Source organism: Electrona antarctica (assembly GCF_951216825.1).
Source record: "Electrona antarctica genome assembly, chromosome: 2".
Lineage (NCBI taxonomy): Eukaryota > Metazoa > Chordata > Actinopteri > Myctophiformes > Myctophidae > Electrona > Electrona antarctica.
The window spans coordinates 25,633,850-25,653,908 of NC_136807.1; the positions used below are offsets into that span (position 1 = coordinate 25,633,850).

Consider the following 20,059-nt stretch of genomic DNA (forward strand, 5'->3'; position numbering starts at 1 on the left):
ATGGCGGTGTCGTCTGGCGGGCGACCTGGGGGCCGCGACGAGCCACAGGAGGTGTCTGGAGGTCGGCCTGGAGGCCGAGACGAGGCACAGGAGGTGTCTGGAGGTCGGCCTGGAGGCCGAGACGAGGCACAAGAGGTGTCGTCTGGTGGTCGGCCAGGAGGACCAGACGAGGCAGAGGTGTTGTGGTTGGCCAGGAGGACCAGACGAGGCAGAGGACACTGGAGGCGATGACAGGGAAGCCGTAGGCTCTGGAGGCCGGGTCGGTTCCGGCGTGCCGCCCCGTGTCCGAAACGGTTGAGAAATGACAGAGTTACCGTGTGCCTGTCCCTCTACTGTACCCTCTACTGTACTGTACTGTACTGTCACTGTACTGTACTGGCACACCTGAAATATATACAGTTATTATGTGCGTGTGTGTTTGTGTGTGTGTTAGGTTGCGCACAGGTGGTGAAAACAACCATGCTGTTTTCATGCTCATACCCAGCCATTTCCACCTGAAATGGAACGCCTGGCCGCCTCACTTCCTGTACTACACTACACTTCCTGGAACTATTGCTAACATGCTTTTTAACCACAGCTCCCCCTATGTATGTGGAAAGCTTGGTGACGCATGAATGCATGGCCATTCAGGGGCTCCGTACAAAAAAAAAATCTGTTAAATATTCATCCATATTTTAACCAATATATTCCCGTGTTATCACCCAGGTTATGTTTCATTTTCTTTCAATACTCATTCCAGAGCAGGACATATTCAAGTGTCAAGTGGCAGTGTCAAAGATACAAAACATTGTGTAAACTTTGTGCAGGCAACAAATTGATTCCAATCGCGGTCCCAAAAGTATTGAACACAAAACCATTGACTTAGGCCAAAAATTTCCTATATGACCTAAGTCACACTCTTATAAGGGGCAGGAAACATTATTGGTCAGAATGAATTATAGACATGGTATAGCCCCTTGAGATGCAGCATCTCATCCTATGCTGTTGTGAATTGAAGTTTGCCTGCTCAGAGCGGTGTGATGTGGTGTTTACTTAAGAGGAGCGCTAGACCGGTTCCTTCTGATTGCAAACACATGCATGCAGTCAGGAGTTTCTGCAGAGAGTTGGGCCTCTGCTTGACTTGGAGCTCACTGCTATTCATCCCCATCTACAATTACATGACCAGCTACGGAGCTACCTCACAAAAACAGACAGCAACTCATCAGGTTGAACCGTCTTTGATGAATGAATCACCATGCAGGGCTGGGAGGCTGGGAGGGGGACAGTGAAATAAGTCTGTGAGACAACAGCCCCGGGGGAAAGTGGTCTCTCACCTGATCTCTCACCTCACTGGAGAAAACTAAAACTACACTTTGTTTTAGCCTCTTATTCAACAGAGAGAGAGAGAGAGAGAGAGAGAGAGAGAGAGAGAGTATTATAATGGTCAGGTTTGTGTGGTCAGCTGTGCTCCTGTTGCCAGTCCTGGAACTGTGCCAGGCTCTGCCAGCCCACTGGCTTCCTGGGGATTACACCAACACCACGGTGGACGCTGCCAGGTTCCTAGATGACTACAACACCACTTATGAGCAGGTCCTCTACCACTCCACCTTGGCCTTATGGAATTATAAAACCAACTTGACGGACTTCAACTCTCAACTCCAGGTGGGTACAACAACAGAGATCCACCTCTGCAGATCTCTCTTCAGAGATAGCTTTAGGGTCACATATGTGCCTACAGACGTTCAGAGCAGTTAGCAGCGTGCTTGCCTGAACCGGTTCCTTATTTCCTTCTGATTGCAAACATGCACACGGTCGGGAGCTTCCCTGTTTGAATTGGGGCTCACCACTATTCAGCCCAATCCAGAAATATATGCCCAGCTTCCTCCCGAAAGCTGACTCAGCCTGAGTGTGTCTAGCAATATGTCATGTTCTGGTGAGGTGAGAACACAAAAGCAGGACAAAGTTTGTCGACAAACCCATGGTTGGGTGTTTTAATATAGGTGAACAATAAATAGGCAACAAAGTCTTATGCATACCTGATCCTTATCAACGAGGGTGATTGTGATTGGATGCTTTGGAGCTGCAGCTGTGTGGCTGTATACCTACTGTTCAGCAGATGCCTGAAGAAGGTCTTTGACTGAAACATTGCCTAACTAGAAAAAGTGCCCTTCTGGGCACAGGTCTCCACCAGGAGGATAGGAGTGTGTGTGATGTTTGTCAAAATGTTTAGGAGTAATTTAAGTGTGTGTGTGTGTGTGTGTGTGTGTGTGTGTGTGTGTGTGTGTGTGTGTGTGTGTGTGTGTGTGTGTGTGTGTGTGTGTGTGACACGGCTTGGCCTGTTGTAGCGCCACCATGAGGCTGATTTGAAAACTGTGGCATTTCTTCCTCAGCCTAGTGGGAATATGCATGCACAGTTTCACCACAATCGGACACTGTGTCGAGTAGTTGTGGCGATTTGTACAAAACGGGTACAAAGCGGGCTACTCCTGAAAAGTTTAGAAGCCAATCGTAGGCAATGAAGGTGGATTATGAGAAATCAAACAAACCCGTCTTGATCACATGACTATGGAGAGCATGTGTACCGATTTGCGTGAAATTTGGATAACATCTGAAGGAGTAATATTAGAAAATGTGTTTTACATATGTCGGCCTCCTGGTGGCGCTATAAAGAGCAGATGTGAAAAATTCCAGGCAAAGGTTTTTCCTTGGCCTCTAGGGAGTTGGCATACAAAGTTATCCACAAATCCGTGCAGTTGGAGGTAAAAACACTTTTCGGCCAGTTATAGCGCCACCATGAGGCTGAGTTGAAAATGTTCACGTGGCATTTCTTCCTCGGCCTAGTGGGAATGTGCGTGCGCAATGTCACGGAAATCCGACGATGTGTTCATGATTTGCAGCATTTTGTTTGAAACTGAGCACTCCTGCAAACTTTGGAAGCCAATCTTAGCCAATCAGGATGGAGTCTGAGAAATCTGAAAGACCCGTTTCGTTGAATGGCTCTAGAGAGACTGTGTACCAATTTGCGTGATGTTTGGACAAAATCTGTAGGTGTACTGTCCAAAAACTTGTTTTGCACAAAGCAGCCTCCTGGTGGCGCTATAATAGGCCGTTCTGGAATTTTTGGGGCAGAGGTTCATCGTTGGCATCCAGGGAGTGTGTGTGCAAAATTTGGCATCGACCGGGTTAACGGTGCCGGAGATTAGCTGTTCACAGACGGACGGACACACGGACGGACGGACACACGGACACACACACGGACGGACGGACGGAGTGCAAAACATACTCTCTCCCCATGCCTTCGGCCTGGTGGAGACAATAAAAGTGTTCATATTGCAAGTGCAGACGGTACGGTTCTTTGTGCACTTTATGTGCAATTTCTTTGAATAATAGGTGGACAGATAATACATACTCAAACAAACATGAACTGACACCAAACAGTGACTCGACAAGGACTGACTGGGGAACAAGACTAATATACACATGAGGACTGATTACACATTAGATACAGACACAGCTGGTAAAGACAACATAGAACCATGAAAACTAGAACAAGTAACAATACATAGAAATACTAGACCTAATTGATTATACAGACAAGCTCAAGCTTGTAGATCAGCTGTATTATCGCTATTCTGAAAGTGGTCATGTGTGTCTGTGGGTTGTGTAAACATTTAACCAATGAAGACTAAATAACTACAGTGGATGGAAGCCAGGATATTAGTTCAATTTCCTGAAAAGTAAAGGTTTTGGACATTATTGTCTTTGTGCAGGTGAAGGCCTCCATGGAGGAACAGGCCTGCGACGAGGCCTGGGGAAAGAAGGCCAAGACTGTGTTTCCTCAAGCCTTCCTTCAAACCCTGACTGACCTCCAAGCCAAGAAGCTGATACGCAAGATCAGCCTGTTGGGTGCTGCAAACCTGCCAGAGAAAGAGAGACAGCAGGTACCTTATCGATGCTGTCGGGCAGAAACCTCTCATGTTTTAACTTTGTGTGTGTTTTAATTAATTCATGGCCTATTTGATCAACTACAGTGTCACACAAAAACATTAAAAGTAGCGGATCTGCAAGTTGAGCTTGTAGATCTGCTAATTTTTTTTATTTGAATCCTGAAAAGTAACAGTTTTGGACATAATGAGGTTTCCACCCAACATATATACATGACTGGATATACTGGATATACAATTTTGTTTTGTTATGTGTGTATGATACAGTACATGTAGCCAGATTTCCAGAATGCCAGATTTCCATAAAATTACATTTATTATTAGACATTAGATGTACTGTATAGACTGCAATTAAACAATGATTGCTCCTCTTTTCTGTCTTGCTTTACAGTATGACACAATTCATAGCACCATGACCAAACTGTATTCAACAGCCAAGGTTTGTCCAAATCCACATGAGTGCTGGAATATGGAGCCTGGTAGGTTTGTCAAACTATAATGTTCAGATTTAGATTCCAATTTAGATAGAATTCAATTAGTCTTTTATTGAATATATGTAGTCACAGGTGTCCAATGTCAAGTGATAGTAATCTCTATATCAACTCTGATCTACTTCGCTGTACATGGTGCTGAAGATGGTGATGCAAAGCATAGACTTATGGAAGTTACAAAGTCACACAGACATGTTACAATTTTAGTTGAATTTTGCACAATTAAAATAACTTATAACTTAATGTGTCTGTTTAGCGTCTGCGTAGTTCTGAGCATTGTGTTCCTCATTGTTAAAGGGACATCTCTTTAATAGAATAAACACCCAGTTGATGAGTAGAGACTTGAATATTGTATGTCTTCACTATTCTGCACTGTAGTGTACTGAATCAGTTTTGTCAAGCTTGTGGTCCGAATGCAGCACTGTACTGTACTGTATGTTATAAAATATGAATTATATTACTGTACTGTGTATAGGCTACTGTAGTTTGTGTGTTTGATGGATGGGTTTGTTGTCCCTCTCTCCAGAGATGACAGACATCATGGCCTCCTCCAGGAGTTACAACAAACTGCTGTATGTGTGGGAGGGTTGGCACAACGCAGCAGGAGTTCCTCTACGGAAGCTTTACCCCACATTTGTGAAACTCTTCAACAAGGCCGAGGTGGCCGATGGTAAGAACCATTACTATCATCTCTGTTCCTGAAAGTACATCTTTCTATATGAAAGGTTTTATTCATGCATTTTCCGATATCTTTACGATAGGAAAAATCTGACAGAAAAATTATTCCTTCCATTTTAATTGTTTCTGCAGCGGGAATCAATACAAAGAGAAAGTCATAAATGTTACCATTGTATCTTGTCAAAGGTTTTGAAGATGCGGGTGATTACTGGAGATCTAAGTATGAGACGAACACCTTTAAGGAGGACTTGGAGAAGATCTACAAGACCATAGAGCCCCTCTACCAGAACCTGCATGCATATGTCCGCCGCAAACTCTACAATCACTATGGACCCAAATACATCAACCTTAAAGGACCCATCCCTGCCCATCTGTTGGGTATGCACAGTATAGAGCTGATCGATATGACTTCAAATTAGGCATGTAACGAAAACTGGTGACAATTTAACGCAAACATGTCTCTCCTCACTCTTCCTTTAGGGAACATGTGGGCGCAGGAGTGGAGCAATATTTATGGCCTGATGATCCCCTATCCTGGCAAAGCCCATATAGATGTGACTGAGGCCATGGTCAAAAAGGTAAGAGACCATGAATTGTATTTGTGCCGATGCAACAGACTGGAAAATTACTCCCATTTGCAATGAATCTGTTGACTGCAGACTGCTTATTTAAATTAACAAAAATCCATCAGACTTCAGACCGTGTGTAGGACTATTAGTCTAGTCACTGCAGGGGGGTATCATGCACCCCCCGGAATTATACTTCTAATCAGGTTTTTCTTATTGAAAAAAATGTGCTGAAAATGTTGAGCTGACAAAAAGTTGTCAAAATGTCCCACCTACCTCAAAACCCCCTTTTTGGTATATGGCTCTGGCGAAATTGTGTAAAGGCAAATATGAATTCACTAAAATTACATAATAGACATGGTAGTCTGAAATTGGTGATGGAGTATCTTGACACATAGGGGTAAGTAGCAGAACAGGATTTGGGAGGTTGCTACCATTATATTCTTAAATATGACCCACATCATCCTCAGAAACACAAAAGTTCTGAACACATTTCTCTTACTTACTTTTATTCTTAATAAAGTTGGTTCCTTCCTTTTCTGAGCTATTATTATTATTATTATTATTATTATTATTATTATTATTATTCAGTCAGACAACTCACAAATAGATTTACCAACATTTATTGTAGAATGAGAATACAAGTGTGCATATGATATTAATCTTGGCGTTCGGCTCTGCTGCATTTTCTCCCTGCTCGGCATGATTAAACACCATCATAAAACATTAAGAGCAGGGAGATAGATACACAATAAAACCCCCATGGGGGACATAAATAACAGAGCCCACCGGTGGTGCTGGGGTGGTGGTTGGAGCAAACATCACATAACAACCTAGGACAAATAAAGAGGATAGAGCACGGAGGTGCGACCCGGTCTCCTGCGGGAGGTTTGCACATGCTCAGTGTAAACAGGAACTGCGATGATGGAGTGTTCCAGCAGAGGTGCTAGATTATGATGTATATTTTGTGCACCAAGTGACCCATGTGTCTGGTAGCAGCGATGGTCGAGTGGAATAAATCGGAGGCTGGCAACAGGTTCTAGTCGATGAACTCATGATCAGTTTTATTGAACAGAAGGCCCCGTGAGAATCAGGAGTCACATCGTAAGCCGATCTCAATGTGAACACACAGCAGTTCACAACATCACAGGTTTTTACTAACTTCAAAGTCCCTCCTCCGTGGACACAAACAGGCTACCTCCGCTTTATGGGAGCCAGAATGTTCACTTCACAGGATGTTCCTGTGAGGAGGAGGGTTCACATGGCACTAGCTCATGTGACATGTTTTATACCAATAGGACTCATTAAATATCTATACTATATATGAAGTATGCTGAACATTGTTTAACACATGTAATGAAATCGTTAGAATGTATTCTTAACAGGTCTAAATGATTAGGCACAACTACACTGTAGAATCATGTCATGTCGAATCTAGAGCAGAGAGCAGAAAGCCCCCTGAAGACACACAGCTGTTGGTTTGCCGTTTGAGATTATAGGAACAGCACCCCGACCCCTGGGGTGCGCCTGGCAGCATTCTAACAAAGACTTCGTTTTTACAGGCCTAATGTAAATAACTCTAAGCAGTTTACTCTTCTATGTAAGTCACCACAGTATCGCCTGTCTCAACTTCCTCCTGAGTGTCAGGGAACCAACTGTCTATAAAGTAACAGCTGACTGATATATACATGTGTCCATGTTCATATCAGATTCATCAATAGAAAGCTCATAACTTGTGATGTAAATAATGAGATCCAGAACAGTTGAGAATTAAACAGCAGTCACCCTTCCCTTTTCAAATTTGTTATATCATCCACAGCACTTGAATGAACAGTATCCATGTTCCTTTGTCATTTCACAAAAATAAAAGTTTGACACATGTACTAAAGAACATGGAATATCCACAAAAGAAAATATACAAAAACATTAACATTTAGTAAATGTACTTGTCCTTTATCTTTCAGTCTGTTATACACAACATTTTTTCCACAGTTATGAAATTGATATACTTTTTAAAATAAAAACAAAATCAACTTTGTACTATTCTCTTTTTTTGATATCCTTTTTAATATTTCAGTTCAGGGTCAGCAACTCTCATGCACCTCTAGCACCTCTGCTGGAACACTCCATCATCGCAGTTCCTGTTTACACTGCAATGTGCAAACCTCCCGCAGGAGACCGGGCCGCACCTCCGTGCTCTTTCCTCTTTATTTGTCCTAGCTAACAACCAGGAACCATATGCAGAGGAAGGCTAGGACAAATAAAGAGGATGGTGCACGGAGGTGCGGCCCACTCTCCTGCGGGAGGTTTGCACATGCTCAGTGTAAACAGGAACTGCGATGATGGAGTGTTCCAGCAGAGGTGCTAGAGGTGCATGAGAGTTGCTGACCCTGAACTGAAATAATAAAAAGGATATCACAAAAAGAGAATAGTACAAAGTTGATTTTGTTTTTATTTTAAAAAGTATATCAATTTCATAACTGTGGAATTTTTTTTGTGTATAACAGACTGAAAGATAAAGGACAAGTACATTTACTAAATGTTAATGTTTTTGTATATTTTCTTTTGTGGATTTTCCATGTTCTTGTGTCAAACTTTTATTTTTGTGAAATGACAAAGAAACATGGATACTGTTCATTCAAGTGCTGTGGATGATATAAAACATTTGAAAAGGGAAGGGTGACTGCTGTTTAATTCTCAACTGTTCTGGATCTCATTATTTACATGAAAGTTATGAGCTTTCTATCTAGCACCTCTGCTGGAACACTCCATCATCGCAGTTCCTGTTTACACTGAGCATGTGCAAACCTCCCGCAGGAGAGTGGGCCGCACCTCCGTGCACCATCCTCTTTATTTGTCCTAGGAGGAAGGCAGGAAGAGCATGCAGTCTAGTGAGCTTAAGTAGCCCGCCCAATTGATCAGCTGACTGCCACATCAGCGAATGATGTGTGGGACTTGCACACACTTATAAGGTGCTGCCAGACTTACTAAAGAGCCGCGCACGTTCTCGGCTGTGCGCAGCTTCTTTTTCCGGGTTTTTAGACAGCTGGTGGATGGAAATTAAGCTCCACCTCCGCGGACGACTTGCGCGACGGCCAGATTCCCGGAAACGCTCTCCTCCGCGCAAGTCATCCGCGGAGGTGGAGCTTAATTTCCATCCACCAGCTGTCTAAAAACTCGGAAAATAAGCTGCGGACAGCGTAAGACGTGCGCGGCTGTCGTCCGTTTTGCGCTTAGGTGTGGAAACACTGATACACCCACATAGTAATGCAGCATGTTAACCCCTGGCTTGAGTATAGTATGCACCTTTGAGCACGGCATGAACCCCCTCGAGTATGTCTGACTGAACTAACTCCGCAAGCTACGCATCATTTATTATTATTATTATTATTATTGTTATTACCTATCAAAGAGCTATATGGTGCACATCCAGTGGTGCAACACAAAATAATTAACAGTAATAGAGAAAAGAGCCTACCTGATAATTGTACAGTAAGCATTTTTTGGAGCTATACAACACCCTACTTACTAGCCAGATGAAATTAACAACAAGGCGCGTTGGGAGCTTATAGATCTGCTATTTTCGCTATAAAAGAACGATTGGGAAAGCATTTAAGTTTGTGGATTTTATAAATATTCAACCAATGAAAACAAGAGCTTGTGTTGCCAAATAACTAATTGGAACCTTTAGAACACATTTCATTTTTCTATTTCCTGAAAAGGAACAGGTTTGGATCAGTAACTGATTGATTGATTGATTGATTGATTGATTGATTGATTGATTGATTGATTGATCTCAAATTCCCAATATGATGCATCAGCACATTTCAACACCCATCCATACTGCTCCTCCACACACATGTTCTGTGTTGCTCCATCAGAACTATAATGCCACACACATGTTCTGTGTTGCTCCATCAGAACTATAATGGCACACACATGTTCTGTGTTGCTCCATCAGAACTATAATACCACACACATGTTCTGTGTTGCTCCATCAGAACTATAATGCCACACACATGTCCTCCATCTATCTCCATCAGAACTATAATGCCACACACATGTCCTCCATCTATCTCCATCAGAACTATAATGCCACACACATGTTCTGTGTTGCTCCATCAGAACTATAATGCCACACACATGTTCTGTGTTGCTCCATCAGAACTATAATGCCACACACATGTTCTGTGTTGCTCCATCAGAACTATAATGGCACACACATGTTCTGTATTGCTCCATCAGAACTATAATGCCACACACATGTTCTGTATTGCTCCATCAGAACTATAATGCCACACACATGTTCTGTGTTGCTCCATCAGAACTATAATGCCACACACATGTTCTGTATTGCTCCATCAGAACTATAATACCACACACATGTTCTGTGTTGCTCCATCAGAACTATAATACCACACACATGTTCTGTGTTGCTCCATCAGAACTATAATGCCACACACATGTTCTGTGTTGCTCCATCAGAACTATAATACCACACACATGTTCTGTGTTGCTCCATCAGAACTATAATGCCACACACATGTTCTGTATTGCTCCATCAGAACTATAATGCCACACACATGTTCTGTGTTGCTCCATCAGAACTATAATACCACACACATGTTCTGTGTTGCTCCATCAGAACTATAATGCCACACACATGTTCTGTATTGCTCCATCAGAACTATAATGCCACACACATGTTCTGTATTGCTCCATCAGAACTATAATGGCACACACATGTTCTGTATTGCTCCATCAGAACTATAATACCACACACATGTTCTGTGTTGCTCCATCAGAACTATAATACCACACACATGTTCTGTGTTGCTCCATCAGAACTATAATGCCACACACATGTTCTGTATTGCTCCATCAGAACTATAATGGCACACACATGTTCTGTATTGCTCCATCAGAACTATAATACCACACACATGTTCTGTGTCGCTCCATCAGAACTATAATGGCACACACATGTTCTGTATTGCTCCATCAGAACTATAATGCCACACACATGTTCTGTGTCGCTCCATCAGAACTATAATGGCACACACATGTTCTGTATTGCTCCATCAGAACTATAATGCCACACACATGTTCCGTGTTGCGGAGGAGTTCTACACCTCGTTGGGTCTCATGGAGATGCCTCCAGAGTTCTGGAAGGAGTCCATGCTGGAGAAACCCACCGACGGACGACAGGTGGAGTGTCACGCCTCCGCCTGGGACTTCTACAACCGCAAAGACTTCAGGTTAGCACGGCTGGACGTCCTTTAAACCACTTTCAACCTGGCGGCCCTATTCTTTACGCATTTTGAGCTTGTAGAAAATGTTTGAGATGTGCGATTTTCAATTTTCTGTTTTAAATAGAGCCTTTAAAGCAGCACTAGTATGTAACTTTCCTCTTCTACCTTAGATTTTAATCTGGTTTCGTGCTGAAGTGCTGATTTTCTTTTTTTTAAACCAAGAGCTAATAGAGCCGGTCCGCTTGCTCAGGGGATAAATTCAATCTGACCATCAGGTTAAAAGTCATGTCACATATACTGTAGGTGCACATGACCTTTGACACAATCGTCAAAAGTTATATTGTACATACCTAAAGATCACAAGCAGATCTACAGTACAAGCAAAGCTTGTAGATATCTGCTATAAATTTAAAATAAATGTATACATTGTAATTTGTACTTTTGAATACTTGAGTAGGCTATATTTTAAAAGCCAAGTGGTGGAGTACATTAACTACATTAAGTTCAACGTTGATCTGAGCACACTTTCACTTGTAGTTTAGTCACATTTGACTTCTATACGACTATCTATACGTTTGTATAGATTATATATACACAAAGGTTATTGCTTGTTTTTGTGTGTAGGATCAAGATGTGTACCAAGGTGACCAAGGATCATCTGTACGTTGTGCATCATGAGATGGGACATGTTGAATACTACCTGCACTACAAGGACCTGCCTGTAGGCTTCCGTGGCGGCGCCAACCCTGGCTTCCATGAGGCTATAGGGGACTTAATAGCTCTGTCCAGCTGCACACCTAAACATCTGCAAACCATTGGCCTGCTGGATTCTATCACCACTGATACTGGTATCATTACTACATTAATACAGTTATTGTCTCCACCAGGCCGAAGGCATGGGGAGAGAGTATGTTTTGCACTCCGTCCGTGTGTGTGTCCGTCCTTCCGTCCGTCCGTTACCAGCTAATCTCCGGCACCGTTAACCCGGTCGATGCCAAACTTTGCACACACACTCCCTGGGTGCCAACGATGAACCTCTGCCCCACATTTTCCAGAATGGCCTGTTATAGCGCCACCATGAGGCAGCTTTTCACATTTTTTACCTAAAACTGCACCGATCTGCGTGAAACGTTGCATGCACACTCCCTAGAGGCCAAGGACAAACCTTTGACCTGCATTTTCCACATCTGCCTTTTATAGCGCCACCAGGAGGCCGACTTTTGTAAAACACATTTTTTTATATTACTCCTTCAGATTCTGTCCAAAAATCCACAAATCGTTACACAGAATCTCTATGGTCATGTGCTCAAGTCGGATCTGTCCGATATTTCATATTCCATCCTAATTGGCTATAATTGGCTTTCACAGTTTGCAAGATTGCCCCGTTTTGAACAAAAGCCTCAAATCATGAACGCAGCGTGCAATTTACGTGAAATCTTTCACACATTTTCTTACTAGGCTGAGGAATATATCCCACCCTTTTCACATTGGTCTGTTATAGCGCCACCAACAGGTTGATTTTTGCACAACACATTTTTGGAACAAAATGCCTCAAATCATCCAATTGCCATCAAAGGCGTATGAAGAAATGGCACCCTTTTCACATTGGCCTATTATAGTGCCACCAGGAGGCCACAACCTGACCTCGCTTGGTGGAGACCTGTGCCCCGAGGGGCACTTTTTCTAGTTTATGTTAATTCCTGCTTCATCCATTTCATGACGCGTCAGTGCTATTATTAGGGGCATGCGAAGAACGCATGCCCCTCTGCATGCGCAATACCTGTTGTAGTCGTTACTTAATGCAGGACTTAGTGTCTGTGTATCTCATTTGGAGTCGGTAGAGCAGTGAAGAGCACTTTCCTTTGGACCACAAGGTTCTGGGTTTGAGTGGGCACCGCCAACTCAGTGTGTGAGTGACGGGTGAGTAACCACTAGTAAGTAAGTACTGGGAGCGGTGTGTGCTCCACCTCAGCAAGCCATCTCCCAGGGGTCTAGCGCAAAGGGGGACATCCTTGGCCGATGCCGACAATAATCCACTCCGAACTAGTTACTACAAGTAAGACGCGTAAACGCGGGAAGTGAACAAAGCTGTTGTGGCAGTTTGACACACACACACACACACACACACACACACACACACACACACACACACACACACACACACACACACACACACACACAGAGAGACCTCTGTATCGTTCCAATTTCAGTTGCCCTCTGGTGGCGGGCGGGTGGTGTTACAGCGTGACACACACACAGACAGACAGACAGACAGGCAGGCAGGCAGGCAGGCAGGCAGGCAGGCAGGCAGACAGGCAGGCAGGCAGGCAGGCAGGCAGGCAGGCAGACAGACAGACAGACAGGCAGACAGACAGACAGACAGACAGACAGACAGACAGACAGACAGACAGACAGACAGACAGACAGACAGACAGTTTTGGCCAGGTTCTATAGTTAGTGCTCACTTCGTTCGCAATCGCAACTAATGCAGTAGGCTACCCGTTATTTTTTTTTGCGGTTCCCCTTAGCCCAGTCTATGACGTTAGTAGCCTACTATAACGTCATATTTTTCTTTGTTCATGAGCATGACATTAAAGGGACACAGACTGACAGATACAGAGATGTTTATATGTAGGGTTCAGGACAATCACACTCGGATCCTCTGTGATACGCGCCTGAAGTCGATCAGTCAAGAGACATTCTCAAGAAATGATAGAGACATAATAAAGATTCTGTGTATTTATCTGATGAGTATAGACACATTTATAAGATATATAAAAATATTACATTAATATAAAGTTGAAAAGATTATTGTATATTGAAGATATTAGATAATGTATGTACTATACTAGAATTTCGCCGCCCTTCGGGCGGCTCATCCTAGTTCCGTTGCAGCGCAATGGGAAGAAGGAAATTGCGAGATTTGACAGACTCCACTTCATGTTTCAGCTGTGTTTTTAAACCCAGTATTGTGCCCTTCACATGTAGTAACGGATGGGTATTATTATTATTTGTTAAATTAAATTAAATTAAAAGAAGCACACATGAAACTGCTTTTTACTGTTTTTGTTTACTTACAATAAGTTACTGTTTGTGGAAACCAAAAGATGTTGAGAATGGAGCAGAACATACTGTAGTATATTTTTGTGGGGACCTTGACTGCATTATAGTAGGCCTACAATCTTTTGGATTGCAGTGACCCCACATTGTTTCTTCGGGAACAATATTTGTAGTTACAATGAGGGCTACATGAGCCGAAGGGACAGAAACACGTCGCCTCTCTCCAGTCCGTGCGTATGGTGCTGCTGGTGGCTGAATAACAACGGATCGCATCGCTGACTGACATAAACGCACAGTTACAATTCAGAGGCACTTCAATAAGAAAACTCAACTAATAACGCTTGTGTGTGTTAATCTGCCCGATGCTGACGTTAGTATATAATGTTTAGATTGTTTTCCTCTTGTACATGCGTTTGTGGGCACAGTGGCAGGGGGTGAAAAGCCGATTTGTCCCATGGTGTGCACTGCGCAACTGTGCAGTGTAAAACATGCTGAAATCAAACTACACACACACACACACACACACACACACACACACACACACACACACACACACACACACACACACACAGTCACTCAGTCACAAATCCTCCACAGTGTGATTACGTGTCTGCAGTGACACTGATGCGAGGTTACAATGAGTCCGTGGTGTGGTGAGACTGGGAAAGGAATAATGCTTGGAAGAGCTTGGCATCCGACTGCGCGCGTTGTGGCGATGAGATGGGCGCGTTCGGAAATACCGCACCGAAGCACACTCGCCTATTAGTTTGCATTGCATTTGCACAGTGCGCTCAGTGCGATATTTCCGAACGTGGCCGTTGTGTGTGTGTGGGTGTGTGTGTGTGGCTGGCTGGCCTGTGTTTTGCTGCGTGGGGATCGCCATGTGAGGGGGCTAGCCAATAAGGGCCCTGTGTTGCATGTGGAGAATTGTGTAGGTTAGTGTGTGTGGTGTAGGCGAACGGGGTGGTGAGAACATGAGGGGGATGTAGCACAGCAATCGGTGACCCCTACATTAAGCTGTGTTGCTCCCAACATGCAGTGCAAATGCGTGTTGTAGCAACCGTAGCCAATGGGAAAACAGGATGCAGTGTTGCCAGGTCCGCGAATTGTAAGCGAGTTGTAAGTAGCGTGTTGAATGGCATTTTTTCTGGGCTTGTTTTCATAGACCTGGCAACAAATTAGGCGGGGGTGTCGGTGCTTGTGGCGTGTTTGTGTTTATTATTGATATTGATATTGTTTGTGAGTCTGGACGGGAGGCGGCTTTAGTGGCAGTGCAATGACAATTTTTACGCGTGTGGTGTTGAGTGTGGGCGTGCTGCGCGACATGAGGAGATAGCCATGGATCGACACGGAGGGTAAGTCTGTGACGTGTTAGTGTGTTTAGTGGGTTGTTGCAGTGTGTGTTGCAGTGTGTCAGTGACGTAGTAGCTGGTGCCTTTTGTTCCTGGGTTGCGCACAGCTTTTTGGGCACACCTTTTCAATTGTATAATAGATATAAGGAATATTATTCCTTAGGTCATGAGCTAGAGAATGAAGGAGTTGGTTGGATTTGGAAGGATTACTTTGGATTTGATGTGTACATGTGGTCTAAACAACTACAGTAGGCCTACATAAAGACAGCAATAAATAAATATGATAATAAATCAAATAAATTGAAAACCAAGCTAAGAAATGCACTCAACATTAACCATTGATGCATATAGGAAGGTTAAACACCGCATTGCTTTTCTGCACAGAGAGTGACATCAACAACCTGTTGAAGATGGCTCTGGACAAAATATCTTTCCTTCCTTTTGGCTACCTCATCGACCAATGGAGATGGAGCGTGTTCAGCGGACACACTCCCCCAGAGCGCTACAATTCTGAATGGTGGCACCTCAGGTAGGATTTCAAATAAATGTATTGTGTGTGTGTGTGTGTGTGTGTGTGTGTGTGTGTGTGTGTGTGTGGATCCTTGGCACAAAACATTTTCAGATAGGGGTAAATTAAACCACGATGTCATTCTCTTATTCCTTTTAAAGGACAAAGTACCAAGGAATCTGCCCACCCATCAAGCGCACAGAGGAGCACTTTGATCCTGGAGCAAAATACCACATTCCTTTAAACTCGCCGTACATCAGGTAACAAATAGCATATAACATTATTTCAAACAAGCCATTCATCAGGTAACAAATTACAACAAAAAAAGCCATACATACTGTAGCATCCGCCTCTGTCCGCCACCACCGCAGAATAGTTTACAAGACAAATTGAATTTGAATTTGTATTTGGGACAAGCGGTACAAAACAAAATCAGGGAAAAGCTGTTCTTCTGCCATGCACATATTTGTTAATTAATTAATGTCATCCCTATTTTAAAAGTGCTATAACCAATCTTGTGCTATTAATAAAGCTTCATAGAAAACCATTAGTTGAGAATAATACAATACAACAACAACTGAAATCGATTGTCAATGTGTCAAAGCAGACAGTGAGTGAACCCAAATGCAGAGCACAGACCAAGGGCGCATATATAAAGTAAACTACAGTCTTTCAAATAAATAACTTGGGTTCAGGCTGTAAAAGGCAAAGTCATAACTTAGGTAGGTTATTATTTCACCCCACCCAAAAGGGGTTTAAGCAAGGGTCCAAGGTTACAAGGAAGACAGTCCTTGTAGATCTCTGCTTTCTGGTGGCCAGGTTGGAGCTGCGTGGGAGGATGTGGAAGAGATCAGGCTCTGCATTTGGAGCTGCGTGGGAGGATGTGGAAGAGATCAGGCGTTACTGACGGTCAAAAAGTATTCTGACCTTAAAGCTAACAGAACAGCTGAACTGACCTAGTACTAGCTGGAAATATCACTTAGCACTAAGACAGTGCTAAGTTAAGACAGCCAGATTGCCAGGACACACCTCCCCACAGGCACAATGCAGCTCCAACCTAAATTACAAACAAGCAGAGAGCATAGATAGACAAGACTGCTGCTATGACATATTGTGCCCATATTCTCCCCAAAGTTCAAAGTGGAAACGATTCCATTAAAGGGATATTTCACTTTCAAAAAAACTTTTGGTCATTTGATCGTCTAGGCTTATGTGAACACCCCACACAGTTTTTAAGTTGCTTGATTCAGTATTTAGATATTTGATATTCATTTTAGCTGCCCCGCCCCCTTCCTATACAAACCCATTGTAACTTCAACCTCCATTTTAATTCATCGAAAACACCCAACCTTTTTTCTGGTGACTGGTACTGCCCTCCTAATACGCGAGGGGGCCGTGGTTTTTCATTTAATGTTTTCATTTATTTTTAATACTTTGTTTTGATTCTTTAGTCTCCTTCAGAGTCGTCCTCCTCATTCTTCTCCAAAACAATTATTAAAAATAAATGAAAACAGTAAATATACAGTAAACATATTTCAGATGACTCGATCGGCTGTCTGTTTCCCCTGCAGTTATTTTGTCAGCCAAATCCTGCAGTTCCAAATCCATGAGAAACTGTGCCAGGCAGCCAATCACGTCGGTCCCCTGCACACATGTGACATCTACCGTTCCAGAGAGGCAGGAGCCATCTTACAGTAAGTTATAGAGTTATAGAGTTTGATTATTTCACAAACATCATAGAACAGTCATTTCCTACCTGGGGCGGGCCATGACTATTTTTCAAGAGGGCCCCTAAAGATTATTGTCAAAATGTTATGATTATAATTATATTTTAACATTAATATAGAAAAGTGTGTTCCCAACCTTGGAGAACAAGTCAGGTTAGGCTGCGTGAATTCCGTTTGTGTCCGAGCATAGGCATGGTAACGCCCCGCCTGCCTGTGATTGGCCTACCGACACTGCCCGTCTTGACTGTCCTCCGAGGTGGATATGCTGGATGCCTGGATAGTCTGATGCGAGGTTACTCCGTGGTGGGAAATAATACAAGTAGTATGGTATGATACAAGAGAACGCTAACTTGTACATATTTGTTTTTAGAAGAGGCAAACTAATATTGTTTATGCCGTTTGCTTATCATGGACGCCATAATATGATTTGATTTGGGTGTGTTCTAAAATAAAGTGTTTGTGTTGATTATTGTGTAATTTGTTTGTATGTGTAAACTTGAAACATTATTATACTATAAAAAGGTCTATTTTCCCTTCATCTTTATCCTTTTTAGTGTAATAGTATTAGTTTACTATAATTATATTAATACACGATAATCAAGACAGCACTTTATTTAAAACACACCCAAATCAAATCATAGTACAACATACGTGTTCAATCAATTATTCAATCAAAGCAAACGGCATAAACAATAAGTTTGCCTCTTCTACAAAAATAAAACTTACAAGTTAGTTACAAGGCTGCATTCTGTCACGCGGGGCTCCCATGCAGGGCCTGCAACTTAAGAAGGCAGTCATAGGCAATTGGAAAATCTGTAGGGGTAGTAGCAAAAAGTATGTTTTAAAGAAGATATTCTAGACCAGTTGTTGCATCATGATCCAAGAAATCCACTGAAAAAATGTTGATTGTACGTCCTGCAGTTCAAGAGTTAAAAGCCAAAACGTGAAGTGGGCTGTTGTAGCGCCACCATTTGAAACGTGTGGTGAAGCTGTAGGCTCTTCCATGGCCTATAGGGAATGTGTGTGCAAAGTAACACAGCAGGGACTGCGTTCATGATTTGTGCCATGTTGTGTGAAACCAGGCCACTCCTGCAAACTTTAGAAAGCTATATCTTAGCCAATCAGGATGGAATAAAAAAGATCTGACAGATACGTCTTGACTGACTATAATGTGTATAACGATTCGCGTGAGGTTTGGAGAAAACATATGTATGGAAAATGCACTTGGCTGCTGTGTTCAGTCGTCAGATGGGTGGGCCCCTGATCCAGACAAGGTTGGGAACCACTGGAATAGAATATCAAAATCACACCCGTGTGAAGTGAGTGGTGCAACTCCGTGTGGGGGTTCCCGGGGGGCGAAAGCATCATATATACAGTTAATACGTGCGTGTGTGTGTTTGTGTGTGCGTTAGGTTGCGCACAGGTGGAGAAAAACAACCATGCTGTTTTCATGCTCAGACCCAGACACCCAGCCACCCAGCCACCCACACACATAGCTCCGTAAGGGAGTGGTTGCACCACTCAAAAACAGAGGGACGCAGCACGGTCCACCAACCGAACTGGAATATCGATTTATTTGTATTTATATGCGATTAACTCTATTAGTTTGAGAGAGATCATTTCAATATTTCCAGGACGTTGCTGAAGTCTGGTTCTTCCAAACCCTGGACTGAAGTTCTCCAGTCAGCTCTGGGAACCAACAAGATGGATGCCGGGGCCCTGATGAGATACTTTGATCCCATCATCAAATGGCTCCAACAGCAGAACGAGAATGAAACCTTGGGGTGGCCCGACATCAACTGGGTGCCACCCGTCCCTGAGGGCTATGTGAAAAGCTGATTTTAAAACATCTCTCTTCATTCATGTTTGTAATATGTTGTGCTCAAATGCATAAACTGACACACATAGTCAATCATACATGTTTAATAAAAGTTCATATGAATAATTATTCGTAAAGAAGTTTCTCTCCACCTTTTATTATTTGGGTAACTATTCTAACTTTGCAGGATATTAAAGGAATGAGGCATACATGAAACATCAATTTGAACATACTAGACAAGTAAAATGGCAATGAACAAGGGTACTGTAACAGGAATCTGTGATTATTGCAGTATAATGTGAAATGTTTATGTTGAACTCTTCCTCATATTTTTATTTTATAAATGTAATTTGCATGTACCCTATAGTTTTCAATGTGTCCCTATTTTGCGCCTTTGCCTTGTGAGATCTCTGCCTACTGAATGATATATGTGTGGTGAAAAAAACGTCTACGAATACTATGTTAAATCTTAATGGAAACAATTCAGAAATAAAACAAAAATAATAGCATCACAGAACCAATGCAAAGACACTTCACGCTGTGCTTGGAGCTTGGGGATCTGCTAAGTTTGATGCTATTGTGTGACTCTGTAGTATGGTCAAGTAGGGCACTATTTAACGAAAAAACACAACAAGTTAAAATATGGAGATAAGAGGTTTCTGTCCGACAGCGACTGTGTGGGA

The 20,059-nt window shown here is 42.8% G+C and overlaps 1 protein-coding gene across 1 annotated transcript; it reads left to right on the forward strand.

Moving 5' to 3' along the window:
- Window positions 1-19,396, forward strand: LOC306932678 (angiotensin-converting enzyme-like; the record flags this gene model as incomplete). The annotated part of the gene is made up of 11 exons (XM_079514569.1): window positions 1-148; window positions 1,460-1,641; window positions 3,750-3,920; window positions 4,943-5,084; window positions 5,279-5,470; window positions 5,573-5,670; window positions 10,744-10,916; window positions 11,535-11,758; window positions 15,707-15,851; window positions 17,402-17,524; window positions 19,192-19,396. The coding sequence occupies 11 exons, from the start codon at window positions 1-3 to the stop codon at window positions 19,394-19,396; spliced, it is 1,803 nt and encodes a 600-aa protein (XP_079370695.1).
- Window positions 19,397-20,059: the final 663 nt, after the last annotated feature.